This window comes from Seriola dumerili, unplaced genomic scaffold (genome assembly GCF_002260705.1).
Source record: "Seriola dumerili isolate Sdu_G_001 unplaced genomic scaffold, Sdu_1.0 BDQW01000538.1, whole genome shotgun sequence".
Classification (NCBI taxonomy): Eukaryota; Metazoa; Chordata; class Actinopteri; order Carangiformes; family Carangidae; genus Seriola; species Seriola dumerili.
The window spans coordinates 1,407,049-1,427,142 of record NW_019174793.1 but is presented as its reverse complement, the minus strand read 5'-3'; the positions used below and the strand labels follow the sequence as shown (position 1 = coordinate 1,427,142).

General features: G+C 44.7%; 1 protein-coding gene across 1 annotated transcript in view; it reads left to right on the top strand.

Moving 5' to 3' along the window:
• The window catches only part of cacna1a (calcium voltage-gated channel subunit alpha1 A), a 145,595-nt gene that overhangs the window by 38,414 nt on the left and 87,087 nt on the right, over window positions 1-20,094 (top strand). Inside the window, exons 2-3 of the mRNA XM_022764397.1 lie at window positions 11,188-11,293; window positions 12,384-12,523. Of these exons, the coding sequence (XP_022620118.1) occupies window positions 11,188-11,293; window positions 12,384-12,523 (246 nt within the window). The remainder of the gene's footprint in view (window positions 1-11,187; window positions 11,294-12,383; window positions 12,524-20,094) is intronic.

Sequence of the window (20,094 nt, the reverse complement as noted above, 5' to 3'; positions counted from 1 at the left end):
TTGAATTTTATCTTGAACGTTACCTGAGTCAGGAAGGGAAAGGGTGAATATGTAACTTTCAATCTCAACCCATCAAAGTTTGAACCTGTGAGTCTGAGCTGCTGCTGCTGAGCTCAAACATCATGGTTTAATGTCTGGCACCTAAAAAAAAAAAAAAAAAAGAGCAAATGCTTATTTTATTTTAGAGGAAAATGTAACCATGCAACCAGACAAGTTAGTTTTAGCCTCCACAGACCAGAATGCAACAAAAGCCAGAATATGCTGAGACCCTGCAGCTAAAAGCCACATTAACACTCTGTCAGCATCATGTCTCAGTCTCACTGTGATGCTGAGCTCAGCAGCAACTTTCCTGAGGAAATCAATTACATTCATTCATTCATTCATTCATTCATTGCCTCATATTGTATAAACAGTAACAGCAGAATATAATATGTAGTGTGTCAGCTTCACCTGTGTAATGGATTGTAGTGACCGACTTAAAACATCATAGACATACAGTTAAAGAGACGCAGAGCTTTCCTGGTAAAAAAAAGATAAAATATATCGAACAATTAGTATCAGCATTATCATTATTATCATTCCCATCATTCCAGGATGCGTTGAAAGACACGGGGAAATGTAGGATATCACAGTTTCGAGCAAAGATTGTAGACAAGATTAGGTTAGATAAGGTTTGATAGTTGAGTCAAAGTGAATTAAATGGCACATTTTTGACTGATTAGCTCCTTGAATGCCTTGAAAATGACTGATCGATCACATCCACCTGTTCTTTCCTCAGTCAGCCAATCAAACCGTGGCTCATTATAACTCAGGATGAACTAAACCTGACCCAAATCCCCCACGGAGACGCCGCCGTCCCACCTTCCCTCCCTCTCTCTCTCTCTCTCTCTCTCTCTCTCTCTCTCTCTTCTCTTCTTCCTCTCTCCCCTGACACTGATTCTTCTGGAATCTGAACTCAGGACTTTGGATGAGAGCAAGTATCAAACCATCACTTTTCCAGCTAATTGTTAAATTTGCGGCTCGTGTTGAAGCTTAGCTGCTTGGAGGAGATTACAGCGTGACACAGAGGTGGCGTATTTAACCGCGTTACTGGTGTAGAGCTCATTGAACGCACAGATTAATGTTTTTTTTTTTTTCTGTGTCTTTGTGTCACTGTAGAAACGTTCTGTAGATCTATTCTGCAGAACAGACAAACTTAAAGACTCCAAATATGGATTTTCTTTGCTTTTACATGAATGCACACCAGTACTATTCAGTACATGCCCGACCTGTGTCATGTGTTTGAGCGCTGCAGCGGCGGACATGTTCTGCTCCTTCACTTCCTCCTGCTGAATTATCCACCGCTGCCATTTAGACAGACCACTTGGTATTTTCATGTTGGAACCAACAGTTTAGCTGGTGGCTCACTGAGCATGCTCCAGGCTCTCTCTCTCTCTCTCTCTCTCTCTCTCTCTCTCTCTCTCTCTCTCTCTCTCTCTCGCTCGCTCTGTGTGTGACACAAACACACACACACATACACATATATATGCACACATACTGCAGCTGCTTCAGCAGAACTAAAATGGAGATGGTACATGTATCCGTGTGTGTGTGTGTGTGTGTGTGTGTGTGTGTGTGTGAGCCTCTCCTTGTCTGCTGACAGTAACCTACTTTTATGGAGCCCACTCACTCAGAATGATAAAAATACTGCAATTCTCCCTCCTCTTCCTCCTCTCAGTCTATCTTTACTTCCATCTCCCCTATCCTCCCATCACCCCCCCATCTCTTCCCCTCCACATCCCCATTTCTCCCTCTTTCCCAGTCTCTTCCTGCATCTCTCCATCTCTTCTCATCTTTACCTCCTTTTAATCTTTCCTTCTTTTTCACATCCTCCTTATTTCTGCTACTCCCTCCTTCTCTCCTCCTTTGCTTGTCTTCTTGTCTCTTTCTCTTTCCTTCATTACCTTCTTCTCTATAAACTCCATCTCTTCTTCCATTACTGCTTTCTCTTCATCCCTCTCTCCACTTTTACTTTATTTACTTTGTGCATTACCTTTTCTCTCCCTCCATCCCTCACTCCATCACCTTTCTCTTCCTCCTCAATGTCTTCCCTTTTTGCTCCATCTCTCCATCTTCCGTCTCTTTTTTTTCTGGTGTGGTACGTTTACCCCACTTTTCTGTATCTCCCCTTCCTTCCTTCACCTCCCCCCACCTTCCTGTCTTTATTCTCTCCCTCCATTTTTCTCCTTCTTACTTACCTTCTTACTTTCTCCTCTCCTCCTGCCTTACTTTCCTCCGCTCTCGCCGCGCTCTCGTGGGATTACGTTTAAATAGCACGCCACTTTCTGGGACATTTCGCGTCTCGTCTACGCGTTTTAAGCTTTTCGTGTCACTTAACGCCGGTGTGGTCAGAGGGCGGAGTCCAAGCTTTTTCTCGGTGACTGATGGAGCTCGGGGCGAGGGGGGGTTAGTCAGTGTCGAAATGATGTGGCAAGAAATGACACATGAAAAGCAAAAGAACGCGTCGTGAGAAAACGCAGAATTCATACGTCAGTAAATCCCTTCTACTTTCTCTTCTTCTCTACTCTTTTCTTACTTNCGTGGCAAGAAATGACACATGAAAAGCCCTTCCCTTCTACTTTCTCTTCTTCTCTACTCTTTTCTTACTTCCCTTCTCTACATCTATCCTCACTTTTTTCTGCCTCTCCTGAATTCTTTTCTTCGTCCTTCTTCTCTTTTTTTTTTGCTTTATTCATCTTTTACTCTCTCTCTCTTTTTTTATTCTCTTCACTCTTCCTCTCACTTCCTCCCATCCTGCTGAAGAGATGCTGATGCTGATGCTGTGGCCGTCGGCCTGGCTGAGTTAAAGATTGTATGATGGAGGGATTGAGACGGAAGGAAAAGGAACAAGGGACGGAAGGAAAGAATAAAAAGTATGGACGGAAAAGCACAGCAGAAGAATATCTTCCGGCACAAGTGGTCCAGATTAAGAGGCAAGAGAAAGAGGCCTTAACTCAGGATAGCATAAGAAAGAGAGGGAGGGAAGATTAAGAGAGAGAGATGGAGGAGAGATGCGATGCCGTTGGCTGGATAAGAGAAACAGGGGTGGATGTGGGAGCTGCTGGAGAAATCTTTAATGAAAGGCTTAAGATGAAGGATGGATGTGGGGGCTTTTAACAAAATGGGTTCAAGATCTGAAACTCAAAATTTTAAACAAGGATACAACAATAATAAGAAATCATGAAGAAGTTAAAACTCACGTCCTGTGGATCATTTTTAAGTATTTTCAGATGATCAATGACGTCAAAAGAAAAGCTGATCTGAAAGGTCCCATATAGTCTAAAGGTAGAAATCCATGTGTAGTGTGATTATAGATCAGGTCCAGGTTCTATATTAATACTGTGAAAGTATCAAAGCCTCAGTCCACAGAGAAATGCACACAGCCTGTATTCAGAACCTGAGCCTTAAAACCAGCCGTTGGGACTTCCTGTAACTTTGTGATGTCACAACAAACGAAGCAGATAATCCACCATCCGACCTTGCAGGATTTGGTTTCTCTGAAAATCTGCTATGTTTTTTATTCGATCACTCAGAAAACAGTCAGCCAATCAGAAGAGAGGCTCAGAGCCTCCTCTCTTCTGATTGGCTCACTGACCTGTTGTTACTAGAGCTCCAGAGAGAAGCCTGAGAGAGGAGATTAAAACTACACTGAGATGGTTTTTGGTTCATAAAACCACAAATATATCTTCTTATGGATCAACACTTCAAATAAAACAAAGAAGAAGAAGAAAATATGGAGCTTTAAAAAAACCAGACAGATAGGATAAAGCCCATTTCTTTTAGTGGTTGTTTATGATTATATCAATAGCGGCCATTTTGCCCCACCTTCAGAACAATACTCGTTATTGTTGTGGCTTTTTACTCACTGTTTAAGCCAGTGGTCGATACAGGAATCAGGAATCTGCAGCGTTCCTCCAGCAGCAGTAAATTTGAGTTGTTCTTGCGTACTTTATTGCACTTTGTTGGATTGTTGAAGCCGCCTCGTGATTCTGGTGGAAAAGCTTCAACGGCCCCAAAGCCAAAACTGTGATTCACAAAGTGACCGACCGGAGAGAAATAAACAAGTAGCCTAAAGAGAAAAAGGCAGAATAAGAAACTAAACTTTTTGTCCTGTGCAGCTGGTATATTTACCAGCCACTAAGTTTAATAATTCAGGAGATGACTAGATTGTTAAAATAGAGCAGGACTCCAGATGATGGCTGACCTACAAAAGAAGCTGCTCGAGCTGAGTTACCTGCCAGAGTTAAAACCAGCGTAGCAGTGGTGACGGCTGGCACCTTCACATGGGGAATGTTTTGGCATTTCTTTTCTCATTTGCACACATTTCCTATTTTTCATTCATTAGCTCGTCTCTGTATATTCATTTTATTTGAGTCAAATATTTAATTCATGCATTTGTTTTCTCATATTTTCTTCAGTGTACTCGACGTTTCTTTGCCGCCCAAACGACCCAGTTAACGTGGCTATAATTAAATTCGAATCGAATCTGATATAATCTAATGTAATTTCTGGCTTTGTCCTTGTAAATGGTGCATTCAAGTGAACAGAGGAATGACGTGATTCAGGACGACTTCAGTTTTTCTTTTTTTTTCACTGGATTAAGATGAAATTTCAATAAACGCTGTTGTGGCATTTTGTCATTTTGAAGTGGGCGGTTTTAACCAGAAGCCCAACTGAAGCCGTGATCAGAGCTGGTTCAGCACTTATATGTACTGTATTGTGTGTGTGTGTGTGTGTGTGTGTGTGTGTGTGTGTGTGTGTATGCAGCTGTCACACCCTGGAGATGAGACAATTTCCTTGAGTTGCATCATGGAAGATGCTGCAAGTCTTACTGTGTGTTTGGATATATATGTGTGTGTGTTTTGTGTGAAACATTTGTGTGTGTGTGTGTGTGTGACCTTTTATTTGTGTGTGTGTGTGTGTGAGTATGCATGTAATTGTGTGTGGATTCCATTCGGTTTGAAAATGGTGGATACAATGGCTCGGCTCAGCACAGTGAGAAAAGAGAGGGTGATGGACGGCTGTGTTTGTGTGTGTGTGTGTGTGTATGTGTCTCTGTGTGTGTGTGTGTGAGTTCAATACAGGGGGAGAGAGAGAGAGAGCGAATCTATGCAGTTCTCATTACCAGTATGTAAAGTGGCACAGCGGATATTCTGCAAACAAAAAAACAAAAAAAAAACAAGTTTCTTCCACAAATCAAAAACAGTTGGGGTCAGGGGAAAGAGAGAGAGAGAGAGAGACACGCACCCTTTTATCTTTCACATGTCTATATATAGCGGTTCATGGAGGAGAAGAGTGGAGCGAGATGGGAGGGAGCGAGGGGAAGTGGAGGTAGCGGTGGAGAGGATGGAGAGATAGCAAGATGGCTGAATACGACCGGAGACGAGAGAAAGACGTGGAGCGATTCTCTGTGATTTCAGGGTCTGAACGAGCGAGAGACGGAGGAGTGCCGAGCCTGCTGAGGATCAGGGAGGAGGAGGAGGAGGAGGAGGAGGAGGCAGATGGTCACATAAACAGGAGAGGGAGATGGGAGGAAGAGGAGAGGAGAAGACGAAACTTTAAGCATGTTGGGAGAACTGGGTTGTTGCCACAGCTGTGAAAAGCTGCAGGAGACGCAACGAAAATATGAAATAGAATAAAATAAATGAAGCGTCGTTCAGACGGATTTGTGCCTGTGTCCAGTCATGTTCATGCACATCGTCGCTGTCACTCTCTGATTACTCCCCTCCTCCTGTGGTATTTCATACTGTTGATTTAAATCAGCTTCATGCTCATGTTCTGTGTATTTATTGATTCATTCGATTATTTCTCTGAGCAGAATCCATGCGGCTGCCATTACTCCTGAACGCCATCACTCCGGGACGCCTTCAGGGAAGTTCTTCAAATTTGGTGCAAACTTTAACTTGGACGAACCGATTTAGATTGTGACGTCAAAGGTCAAACATCAAGGTCAATGTGACCTCACAAAGCACGTTTTTTGGCCATAACTCATTCATTAATATTAAACGATTTCCCACAGAAGTCTGATAATAAAAAGATCAATGAAGCGAGGACTTCTTATATACAAATGCTCGAATCAAATGTTCTGCAAACGGCCAGTGGATTTTGTGCGGAGGAGCAGCGTTTCCGCTGTGACCTCTGATGTGTTCCCCAGGTCACAGGCGTCTGTGGTCAGGTGCGCTGTGTTGTCGTGGTGACCACACCCAGTTGTGATGTAGCGCTGAGCATGATGGGTGTTGCAGAGCATTCGGCGTCTCCTGCACGTAGAGGGCGGAGGCAGAGGCCGGTGAAGCAGACCGGGTGTAGTTTTTCTGTGTTGATTCAGGTGGAGGCCTTCGTCTTCATCTCATCTGGTTTTGTTGTTTTGTTTGTTTTTTTTCACACTGAACATTTGATTTTCGCTTTCAGTCTCAACACGCTTTTAAGAAAAAAACGTGAGTGAATCTCCAGGAAACCTTCAGACTCTTTTAAACCCTAAATGCAGTTCACATTCGCCGGATGTTTGACTGTGTGTTCACCTGTTTCCTGCTGTTTCTCAGCTCTGCATGTTTGTGAGGGAGGATGGAGGGAGAGAGAGAGAGAGAGAGGAAGAGAGAGAGAGAGAGCGAGCGCTTGCGTCACTCCAATAAAGGAACTGACTCTTGCTGAGTCGAGAGCTACACAGTTTCATTTATTTGATAAAGCTTCATTTGGTGTGATTTAAAATCTCCCCCCTCATCAGGCTCGGCTCCCCTAAAGCACAGCCTCAGCGCCATGCCAGAATGCCTCATCAGCTGAAAACACACACACACACACACACACACACACACACAGACAGACAAGCAACCTGGTACACAAGGACATTTTTCACAGGATGACTTAGACTGAGGCACATTTTAATAGGTGTGTGAGGCTTTGAGGAGGTCTGGGATCGGAGTGTGTGGACAGAAGAACCACTTCATTGTCTTCAGACAGGAAATGCTTTTCCAACGTTAAGCCGGGACGCGCTAGGACAGGTAGTATTATAAAGTTTTAGGGGCACATTTGTAGAAGTTTTTGATGTAGCGTCACCCCTCGCATCGTGAGTGATAAGGGAAAGGAAGAAAAGGAAAAATGATTATGTGTCTTGAAAATGTAAAGGCCGTCAAATGAGACACTTAACTGACTGTAACGTGCTGGACTGGTCAGTGTCAGCGCAGGTAGCCGTCCGGCTTTCTCACCTGTATATGTTTCCGCACTTCAGTCAGAGATTTGATCAAGAACGCCTGAGGAAGCCGACGAGATGATTTCCTTCTTCCTAAAATCAGATTTGTAAATTCAAAATCACAGAGAAACAACTGTGTCACCAAACTTCTCCTCTCTGGACGTCTCAGGATTAATCACTGGGACAGGGGGATGTTTTGATCCGGTCGCTCGACAGTAATGATAGAATAACACTGACACCGAGCCAGAACAACCCAGTGCTGGGTGTGAGCTTTGTTGACCCAGTGCTGGGTGTGAGCTTTGTTGACCCAGTGCTGGGTGTGAGCTTTGTTGACCCAGTGCTGGGTCTGAGCTTTGTTGACCCAGTGCTGGGTGTGAGCTTTGTTGACCCAGTGCTGGGTGTGAGATTTGCTGACCCAGTGCTGGGTGTGAGCTTTGTTGACCCAGTGCTAGGTCAGATTTGAACACGTGATCTGTAGTTTGTTGAGGAATACTTGCAGGTGTGACGAGGAATCCGTGTGGGTATGAAAGTTAAGTTGAATGTACTTATAATGTGGTCTGACTGATCGAACAGCTCAGAACCCAGAGATTCAGTTCACCATCGGGGGATTGTGTGATCAGGTGTAAAAGATGTTAATAGTTCATTAACGTGTGTAAGGAGTGTAAGAGGATTAGAAGTGCTATAGACACTGTTGCAGAAGGTTCGGCTGACCCAGTCAGGTCGGGTCACAGGGCCCCTGACCCGGGGCCAAACTGGACTCCAGGGGACTGAGGCTGAAGATGTTTCAGCTCAGACCTCGCTGATCCAGAATCCCTCTCTCGGTCTGTGTTTCTTTTTATTTTTACGAGCCTGAACCGCTCCCTGACTCCTGCTGGTGTCCGGCCATTTTGAAACGTTGCCTATAAATGGAGCATGTGCACAAACGCCAGTCATCTCTGTAATAAGTTAATACACTTGCTGGCAGAATCATAGTGTGTGTGTGTGTGTGTGTGTGTGTGTGTGTGTGTGTGTGTAAAACACAATAAAATGCAGTGGAGCAATAAAATATTGCTGATGTGGGTATTCCTTGTCTTCCTGTGTGTGTGTGTGTGTGTGTGTTTGTGTGTGTGTGTGTGTGTGTGTGTGTTTGTGTTTGTTTATTTGTCTGCCCAAGCATTACCTGTACATGTAAATATATTAGTTAAAGTAAAAATGTCTGCGTGTGTGTGTGTGTGTGTGCGTGTGCGTGTGCATGCTCATTCTGTTTGCATGCATGCCTTTGTTTGTGTGTTTGTGCTTAATTGTTTGCTTTGAGTAGCCGCCTGCTGTGGGAAGGAGAGATAAAGAGTGAGGAGAGAGAGAGAGAGAGTGTGTGTGTGTGTGTGTGTGTTAGAGTGTGAGGTCAGTGTATTTGGCAGGGCAGGGCTTGTTTGTGGCCATCAGAAAGCCATTTTAATTAACGAGAGAGGAACACACACTTACACACACACACACACATTTTTGCAGAGCTCACCAATAATATTGCTGCCAAAAATTTCTGCTCTCTAATTGTTTCCGATTCACCTCATCTTTCCTTCTCTCTCAACAAGAAGGAACGGGCTGAAGTGGGAGACAAAGAGAGAGAGGGAGGATAAAATCTGCAGGAGGCTGGGGGGCGAGAGAAGGAGGGGGTGACTTAGATTTTTTTGTCAGCTCAAGGAAGAAAGGGAGATAAAAAAAAAGAAAAATGAAGGGAATGGAGAGAGAGAGAGGAGAGGAAAAAGAAAAATCTGTAAAGCTGAAGAAAAGTAGAAGACAAACCAGAAAGAAAAAAGAGAAAGATCTGGACAGATATAGAAAGAGACTGCAGCGATGTGAAGAAATGGAGGAAACAAGAGATAGAACACACACACACACACACACACACACACACACACAGAGGGATGGCTAACTCTTGCTTTCAGCAGGTTGTTAGGCCAGCAGAGTGTGTGTCTGCTGAATAATAGATGGTGTAGCAGGCTAGCATGTAGTCTGCTCATACACACACACACACACACACACACACACACTGCATCTGTGGCCTGCATAAGGTTACTGTAAATTGATTTGCAGCGCGCCGTTCATCCCGCGGTTACATACAGTGACGTGAGCAGGAAAAAACTAAACATGTAAGATGAGGTTAAAACACGGAGCAGGTACGACGGCACAGACAGAGTCTGGCAGCACGTTAGCCACGTGCTAGCTGTGTGCTGTCGGCCACATATTACAGCAAAGAAGAAGAAGACTGCTTCACGTGGCATTTGAACATTTTTCATTCAAAGTCAAGCTGATACTGTTTTTTTTAAATTTATTTAACTGAGACTAAGTCATTTTAATTAATGGGCCAAATAATTAAATTAAAACAAAGTTGATTTTGCCATTAAAACTTGAGACTTTGCTCTCGAGTCTCAGCGTCTCTCAGACTGGAGCTGAAGTCTCGTGTCTTTGAGCCTCATCTGTGAACAGTTGCCTGTTTTGTATATTACATTAGCACATGAGCTTTTTGAGAGATGAACACACACGCTGACAGACTGTCCCCAGGTGGGCTGTAGGAAGGACGTGATGTAATATCCTCCATTCAAGAACACAGTTTACAAACTGTGTCAAATGCTCCTAAATAGCAGCATCTGTTTCCACTGCTGCGTCTTTCTCAAGTAGGTGTGTGTGTGTGTGTGTGTGTGTGTGTGTGTGTGTGTGTGTGTTTTGTGTCTGCCAGTCAGCATGTGCAGTGTAGTTCAGCGTATTCTTGTTAGTGTGTACTCCTCAGACTGACCTGTCTGATCCTCTCACATCAGCCAGCCACACACACACAGTCACACACACACATATGGGGCCGTCCTCCGGCCATAGTGTCAATGTCAACGTTGCATCTGGTAAACACGACAATAGACACGTACTCCCACCACACAAACACACACACACACACACACACATACAGACTAACAGGATAATGACTGGCCAATTAGGCACAGGCTTGATCTGTCTGGATGTATCCAGTCATCTTAGCCCCTCCAGCAGCTATTACTCAGGCATGGACACACACACTCACACACACACACTCACACACACGCAGCACAACACATCACATACAAACACACTCGACTGGATGGAGCGCTGTGAAAAGCTGGCTGCTCCACCAGGCGACCTCTGTGAGTCAGCCTCTGCGTGTGTGTGTGTGTGTGTGTGTGTGTGTACGTACATTTTGTTCTCATGTACATCTGTAGTAAAATGACCTTTTTCCCTTCAAATTGAATGTTTGATCAAACGTGACGGTCTTTGCTCACACTGTGTTCGTGTGATTGAGTCTTAAAAACACATGAACACTGAGCAACTTCTAGTGAAACAACAGCCACATACAGCAAATAGAGCAGTGTCACACACACACACACACACACACACACACACACACACACAGGGTTTATACACAGTGCACAATCAAAGTCAAGTAAAGTTCAAGCAGAGTTAAGTGTATTTACAAAAACCTTAAAACAAACAAGATGAGTCACAATCTGCTTTGCGGGAAAAGATTAAAAAAACACAAAGAAGACCAGAAAGTATTCTTCACGTGTTTGTTATTGAACTTAAAGTATTTAGATTCATTTATTTGAACTTTAACATAAAAGAATCCAGCGGACTTTTGGGTCTGAGACAAAGTATTTAATGCCACGAATGTCATTGTGGATCATTTTTTAAACGGGATTTCACCTTTTATTGGACAGTTTGACTTTAGAGAGCATCAGAAATATAAGGAGAGACGGGAGGAGGAGCAGCAGGAGGAGGAGGAGGAGGAAGAGGAGCAGGACGTCCTACTGCAGTCACATTTGAAAATACACTGAAATTTTAAACAGCCGTTGGTCATCATTGGCTTGATGTACAGCGCATGTGAGGTGTGTGTGTGTGTGTGTGTGTGTGTGTGTGTGTGTGTGTGTGTCACTTGTTGGTGATGTTGACCTTAACTCCAGCTGAACTCCATTTGAATGGATGATCCTCACCACCATCATCGCAAACTGCATCGTCCTGGCTCTGGAACAGCACCTTCCTGACGGAGACAAGACGCCTCTGTCCGAACGACTGGTAACACACACACACACACACACACACACACACAGATACTGACACACAACAAATACACCCTACACACACACACACAGGTGTATACAAACATGCACACAGGGGACGGTATGTGTACGGACAGAAAGATACACAAAGCCTCGCAAACACACAGACGAGTGACGCGCAGAACAGACACACAGATGAAAACACACACTGACAGAGCACACACAGGCGCAGAGTGACGCACAATCACACGGGCAAACGACGACAATACACACACATTCTGTGTCATCTCCTGTAGGAGAAACTGAAAAAACTTTATTATGAATGTGATTTCAGGCTGAAAGTTTGATAAACTCATGGTTGGGACAAGTGCTTTTGCAGTTTAATGTTGTTCTCTCCTCTCCTCTCCTCTCCTCTCTTCTCCTCTCCTTCTCCTCTCCTCTCCTCTCTTCTCCTCTCCTTCTCCTCTCCTCTCCTCTCTTCTCCTCTCCTTCTCCTCTCCTCTCCTCTCTTCTCCTCTCCTTCTCCTCTCCTCTCCTCTCTTCTCCTCTCCTTCTCCTCTCCTCTCCTCTCTTCTCCTCTCCTTCTCCTCTCCTCTCCTCTCTTCTCCTCTCCTTCTCCTCTCCTCTCCTCTCTTCTCCTCTCCTTCTCCTCTCCTCTCCTCTCTTCTCCTCTCCTTCTCCTCTCCTCTCCTCTCTTCTCCTCTCCTTCTCCTCTCCTCTCCTCTCTTCTCCTCTCCTTCTCCTCTCCTCTCCTCTCTTCTCCTCTCCTTCTCCTCTCCTCTCCTCTCTTCTCCTCTCCTTCTCCTCTCCTCTCCTCTCTTCTCCTCTCCTTCTCCTCTCCTCTCCTCTCTTCTCCTCTCCTTCTCCTCTCCTCTCCTCTCTTCTCCTCTCCTTCTCCTCTCCTCTCCTCTCTTCTCCTCTCCTTCTCCTCTCCTCTCCTCTCTTCTCCTCTCCTTCTCCTCTCCTCTCCTCTCTTCTCCTCTCCTTCTCCTCTCCTCTCCTCTCTTCTCCTCTCCTTCTCCTCTCCTCTCCTCTCTTCTCCTCTCCTTCTCCTCTCCTCTCCTCTCCTCCCCTCTCCTCCCCTCCCCTCTCCTCTCCTCTCGCAGGAGGAGACAGAGCCCTACTTCATAGCCATCTTCTGTTTTGAGTCGGGGATAAAGATCCTGGCTCTAGGTTTTGCGTTACATAAGGGCTCCTACCTGAGGAACGGCTGGAACGTCATGGACTTCGTGGTCGTGCTCACCGGGTGAGTCCACGCTGACGTTTCACGTTTTTTGTTTTTTTTTATGTATGTGTTTTTCATGCTTTTCATATTAGTTTTAGATTTTATTCTTATTTGAAAGTTGCTGCTTCTTTGTTGTCGTCCGGTCGGGGCGCTGTTCTCCGCTGGTCCATGGGAGCTGTTCCCCTGCAGCTCTGGGTCGGTCGGGGCGTTACTGAGGCTTTGTTCCAGCTACAAACTGGACTTTGGTTCTGCTACAGTACCAGTTTCCAAGTTCTGGGTCTTTGTCATGCAAATGTGCACGATTAGCAAAAACCTCTATCGAACTCAGTCGAAGGGGCGTCACATGACCATGACCAGGTGAACTCGTGTCAACAGGGTTTCTTTTCATCCTGTAATCTGATCCGAAACCAGATTTCAAGTTTGAACAAACATTTCTGAGATGAGATGAGGTGTGTGTGTGTGTGCTTTAAGTGTATTTCCAAGTTGAAAGCTCACTGATATATCTCTCTTTCTTTTTTACAACCTTGAAAACATGAAATATTCTGAGTTTTTATACTTATTCGCACATTCCTCTGTTGTTAAGGTTATTTCCTGTTTTGAATATGTCAAAAAGAATATTTTTAAAATTACAATTTGATGTGTCCCTGTTTGCTGGACAGAGACCTCTGCCATGAAATGAACAGGAACATAAACTGTAGGTGAAGGAAATAATCTATCTGTGCACACTCACTACTTCATGTGGAGTCTGAGTGTGAGTGTAGTGTGCAGGCAGGTGGTAAGAGTGGTGCTGTAACTGTGTGTGTGTGTGTGTATGTGTGTGTGTGTGATCTAAATATGGCTGCCTGAGCAAGAGAGGGGGATGGGTGGAGATGGTAACAAGATATAGTGTTTGTCAAGGGGGAAAGACTGGAATACAGACAATGTTTTATTAGCATTAATTCCTGAACCTTTACACTTAATCCTTACTTACTTAATTTGTGCGTGCGTTAATATGTCTGTGTGTGTTAACGTGTGTGTGTGTGTTAATGTGTATGTGTGTGTGTGTGTGTGTGTGTGCCTATCATGACTTCCTCTCTTTCTTTTTCTGATCTCACACACACGGACACAGCAGAGGTCTGGTTTGACAAGGTGTGCGTGTGTGATCAGGGCCACTCCCCCTCAGTTGCTATCCTCCTTTAATGAGGACACACACACACACACACACACACACACACAGACACAGACACACACACACACACACACACACGCTCGGAGGCTGGATCAGAGCAGCACTGCAGGGAGCAGCAACCAGGGCAAAGTGAAATGTCACTTCTCCGAGAGATGGGGGAGCGGGTTCGTTGTTATGGCGATAGCTGAGAAAGTGGTAGCAGAGGTTCCTCCATCCCTCCTCCCCCTCCCCCCTCCACCCTCCCTCTCTCTGTTCACTTTAAATGTACTTTATTAGAATGATGTGCAACAGCACCAACAGTTTGAAGTGATCTGTTACACAAGCGTTACACAATGTTTCAGAGCAGATCTAGAGACGCACCGATGACGCAGTGTTTAGGTTCTATTGAAACCTCAGATCTGTGACTTTTAACTTCTCAAGACACGAAATGCGCTTTCCATCCGGACCCTCGCACCTCCTCACACCTCCCTCTGTCTCGTCCCCTCACGTAATGGAAGAACCCTCCAAATCCTTAACTCGACTTAAAGTCAGTTAAACCGCTGCACAAAAGACCTTATCAACCAAAGTAAGGAAAAAACTACAGGTACGTCTGACTCTGTCTTAACTGCAACATCGCCGAGCTTAAATGAAGACAATGAACGCATCCCAGAGAGGTGATGGTGATGATTCACGTTTAGGAAACACCCTTAACGATGCAGTAGAATTTTACCGCTGTGAAACCTCATTAACTGCTGCTTAACTTTTTTCCTTAACTAAGGAAACCTGTTACAGAAAGAGATTCTGTGCGACACCCTGAAGTAACTCCCTCAGCTAAGGAGAAATTAAACCTTAAGTGCCATTACTTAAGTAGAAAACTGGAACCCAAAAACTCACTATCGCACTATATTGACTCTTTGTATTATCGGAATCTGATCAATTCAGTTCAGTGAATTTCAGAAAGTTTAGTAGAGCTTTATTAGTGAGTGATTTCACGACATTCGTGTTGTGAAAACTTTTTCAGGGTATGCACTCGGTGAGCAACATTAATAGGAATAAATGGGGCGCCATCTTGGAACCAGTTTCCCATATCAATGGAACAAATTAAAGCCGATCGCTAGCCAACAAAAAGATAGATGGATAGATAGATAGATGCACAGCTAAATAGACAGATAAAGATAGAGGGAGCGCTGTGAGAGTGATGGAGCCTCCTCCTCTTACCAGCAGCAGCAGCAGCAGTAGAGTAGAGCTGTACTACTGCAGCTAGATAACAGAGGGAGAAAAAAAGGAGGAGGAGGTGGAAGAGGAAGAGGACACGTGACGATGTCTCTCCGTTCCCCTGGGCTCTGGATAACAGGACAGAGAGAGAGAGAGAGAGAGAGAGAGGGAATACAAGATGGGTTTGGCTGTTAGAGAAGGCGTGAGAGGGATGGAGAGCAGAGAGGAAGGAGGAAGACCACGGGAAGGAGGGGAAGAGTGATGGGTGGTGAAGGGGGGGGGGGGTAGGGGGACGGGGGAGGTGAGAGTGATGTATGGAGAATGAGAGAGAAAGGTTTGGAGGAAGGATGGGAGGAGGAGGAGGAGGAGGAGGGAAGGCAACGATGGATATGGAAGAACGGGGGAGGGGAGAGAGAGAGAGAAATGAGAAAGAGCAAACGCCAAGAGGAGCACGCTTAGAGTGTGTGTGTGTGTGTGTGTGTGTGTGTGTGTGTGTGTGTGTGTGGGTAAGCGCTGCAGTAACCTGCTTTTCCCTGCTCCCTATGATCAATCACTCAGCACCGCCTATGTAACACACACTCTGCTGTTATCTTCTGGTACACACACACACACACACACACACACACATACACATATACACATAAACTGTATTTCAGTATTTAGATACTGAAAACGTATACACACCATTCCTATGCACACATCACTATGGCCTGTATCAACCAATTAGAGCCAAGTGTTCATGTTTATTCATATTGAACATTTTCCATTGAATGCAAGGTCCCGATATGAACACATACCGCAAGAAGCCAGCATATGTTTACCCTGTTTCCCTGCTGTGTGTGTGTGTGTGTGTGTGTGTGTGTGTGAGAGTGTGTGTGTGTGAGTGTGTGGGTTTGTGTATTCCTATCTAAGTGAGGACCAGTTGAAGACCTTGAGTGGGAAGACAGTTTTTGGAAACTTTCTCCTTTATCCAAAGAGTGATCTAAAGTTTCAGACTTGGTGGAAGCCTCATCTCCACACACTGCTTTAATAGAGCTCCTGAGGAAGCAGTCAGTCTATATCATGACAAGTCCTCATCAGAATCATGGTCCCCAATAGTACGGTGGCCCTGAGAGCTCAACGCGCTGCGACTCAAGAAAAGCGCACGAAAACGGACAAAACACAAACAGATTCTCACAACACAGCAACAAGTGTTTCCTGGAGGGCACACAAAAAAAAAGTGATGAGCTCTGCTGCACACGCACTAATACCTCCATGTCCACCTGTTCAATGGTGTTAATTTGATGAGTCACAATAAAACATTGAACAACAAGTGCGTCCCAGCCAAGTTCATCACTTTTTAGCGCCACACGTGCAGAAAAACTTACGATGCTCTCTGAACTTGTTTGTGTTTTGTCTATTTGCATGTGCTTTCTTATGTTGCGGTGCGTTGAGCTTCCCCTGCGGCCTTTCATCTAGCCCCACCGAGGACGTGATACGGCTGGAAACGTCTTTTTTTCCAAGATGGCACCCATTCCTCCCAGTGAAGGTTTCTCACTGAGCGTTCCCTGTTACCGTGAACCTGTTCGCACACGCTGTAGATTCACAGACCTGCAGATACGCTTTTAGCCTTTCATCACCACCCTCAGCTTCCAGCGTGGACGCACCGGTGAGACGATGAAATACAATCCAGGAAGTCCAGTTTGAGGAACAACTTAATGAATTAAAATGTTTATCAGATGCCAAAACACTGAACAGTGGTTTAAATGAGAGGAAGAACTGAAACCTTTGCCGGAGGGTTGTTTCATATTGTGGTGTTAAACAGACATTTCAGCCTCTGGGAGACACCGACAAGGTTTTTCATACTTCTGTCTTAGTTTGATTTTTTAGAGTTGATAGCGTCAGTCTCTCTTCCTTCTTCTCTCCTCTCTTGGTTTCTGGGAGAGTGAGCGCTCGTGCTTGTGCCTGTGCGAGTCGTGACCAAGAAGGTTTCTGCCGCTGCGTTGTGAAAGTGTGTGCGCTCGCCTGTGCGTGCGTGCGTGCGTGTGGTATGTGTGTGTGTCTGAGTGTCTGCGTGCATGCGTTTATTCTTGGCAAACACACTGTAGAGAGAGAGAAAGAGAGATACTTGATGAGGACAAGAATTAATGAGAGGAGGAAAATAGAGGAGAGGGGACACACACACACGCACACACACACACACACACACAGAGTGACTAGTGTATTTAGTATTCAGGGATGACAGTCCATTGATTTTCAGTGCTGTGCAGTGACGTCACACACTAATCTAATCATTTACAGTAGAGTCTGGGCCAGTCAGTCAATGAGAGGGCACCACAGACGTCCCTGTGTCTCTGCTAATGGATATTCACAGAGAAACTAGATCTCTCTCATTCTACACACACAAATTAGTTTTTTTATTTAACAGTATACTTAAATATATATTTTCCAGCATGTGCGGTTCTGTCTCACCGTTTGAGATTATTAAAAGTAATAACTGCAATGACGCGGTGAAGCCGAGGAACGCCCCACTATCTCCTGAGCGTCAAACCAGCTTCTTGTGGACTTGGAAAAGTGGCTGTAAAAAGTTTGTAGTTTGCTCTTTCTTGAGCGGCAGCGGTCACAGTTATAGCATCTAAACTGCTCGACGAGATTTATCGTCGGATACATGCGCAGTTTCAGCAGCAAAAAATGTGATCAGGACATCCATAAGTGAAAGTGATTGAATAAATACCTGAACCTCAGTCTGTAAGAAAGAACTTTGTGGAGTCTGAACACTGGCTGCTGTTTTGAGGCCGTTTCCATATAAAAGTCAATCGTGTTATTTTCTTTTCTTATATATTTTCTCTTTTATATTTTCATGAGGTAAAATAAAAACATATATAAACATATTGTGCAGTAGACAGAATATCTTTTATCCAGGTATTTAGACGACTCATACTCGTATGTTGTGATTCGTCAAGGCAGAGCTAATTTATTTGTATAGTTATCATAGGTCAGAGGTCATTCAATGTGCTTAAAACAAATAACAGAAGCATACAAAAAGCACAATAAGAAAACAGTATAAAAACAGATTATAAAGTAGATAATATCTCATTAAAGTGCAAGATTAAAAGATTAAATGAAGGCAGAGGAGAAAAAGAGCAGTTCATAACAGTAATGATAATAATAATAAACTTTATTTGTGTTGCACCTTTCACACATGAAGTGCTTTTACAACAGAGAAATTAGATTTACCAAGTGCAATGTGTATTCTAATATTAGCATGTTATTATCATATCATAGGGAGTTGAATGAGGTTAACGAGCTTGTGTGATTTAGACGTCATATCACTAGTATGATAGAAACTATTGTAAGACTTTAAAATCATCTCATAAACGATGTCTGGTCCACGGCACCCAGATGGACAGAAACAGCTGAGCTGACAGCAAAGTGGTCGCTGCCAGTTTAAGCTAGATTCATGCATGAGATTGAAACCGTCTTTTTTGTCTCTTTGCGGGAGAGAAGAAACAAAACTGTGTCGGTGAGACAGAGAAACCCCCCAAGGGGCTTACAGAAGCATTTCGCCCCATTTTGGGGAAAATAAGAAAAAACAAAACGGCAAACTGAGTCACTGGTTAATCTGGCAGAGATACCAAATGACATCAGAACGCCACACTGGAGGGGGGGGGGGGGGGGGGGGGGGGGGGGGGGGGGGGACTGTGGAGTCACAGGGCACGGACGGCTCACCGCTGAGTTTTGCGTCAGAACCCGGGACAGAATAGATGAGACGCGTCTTCGTGGAGATGTTTATCCAGCTGTGTTGACACAGCCGGTGAAAAACAACAGTTTTAAGACAAAACACATTTATCTGGGAGAGCTCCATGACTGTGAATGGAACATCAGCTAGCTAACTTCTGTGTGAATCACATTTTTAATCAAGCAGTAAGAAGCGGTCCACACAGGTGGTACAGTCAAGTACAGTGCCTCCTCTGAGAAAACGCTGTGAGAGGGAGTGAAGTCCAGCGGGGAGAGAGAAAACGAGGTCAGAAAGAGAGAGAGAGGGAGAGAGAGAGACAGAGAGAGAGAGAGAGAGAGAGAGTACCTGGTTGGAAATTGTCCCTTTGCCATCACTTCCATTATCATTATTGCTCTGCAGTCATTTACAGGCTCATCACTCTCCTATACGTTCTCCTGTACCCTCCAACTCTGTGCCCTGCAGGCTGCCTGCTGCACATGAACACACACACACATACACACACACACACACACACACACACACACACACAGTTAAGGGTTGCACAAGTACTGTAACGGCCGTATGTTTGATAATGCTCCGTGAGGTGTCCCGATGCAAGAAACATAACAGACAAGATGGTCAGAATGTGAAGAGGAGTGGCGCCTCCTCTGTCGGGTGAATTCCTCTTTGTAATCCTTAAAAGTGAAATATCATTGTATATATTCAGTAGTTTAGGGAGGATTTAATCAGTGAGAGGAGAAAAAACAACAGCATTGGTGATTAGTTGAAATGCCTATTTATCTATGCCGATTTATAAGTAACGTGACGTTGTTATAGCAACTCACAATCACACACTGTTTCCAGTTTCCTATCAACAGTCAGCTTTGGTTTCTTCTAACCATTCCTGCAGTTGTTCCCAAACAAGTATTTTTTTGTGTGTGTGTGTTAAATGACCAGACCTATAAACCACCTGAACCACAGCAGCGTCATCAGTATTGGTTTTGGGAGGCGCTGGTGAACTACGTCATCCTGCTGATGGAGGAGTTCGATCATGAGCCATTAGTTTCACTGTCGACCAGCTGGACCTTTTGGGGAATTCAGTCTTGCTGAGTTAGTTAATCAGCTACTTGTGAACGTCTGTTTGGCTCGTTGTGCAGCAGTTTGTCAGGAGCGTCGCTGCGGTCTTTGAATCGTGGCGTCTTGGTTTATCTCGGGGAAGTTGAGTTTGTCTGTGTGCGTGAGGACGAGGCGTGTTTGTTGTTGGATGCAGTAGATGGTTTTAAAACTGTGTTTGTGCTCTTAGGAAAAGTCTTTCCGCAGTCCCGCACCACCGATCGACCCGGCCGCTTCTTATGAAATGAAGCAGGTGACACGTCCCTTTTTGTTTTTGCTAAAAGCCTGCTTCAGTGTGTTGGTGCTCTGCGCGCACCCACACACCCTTGTGAACAGAAATAGAGTCGCAGACACAAACACACACCTACAGATGCACAATGTGAGGGCAGCGAGGTGGTGAAGTTAGACAAGTTCTTCATC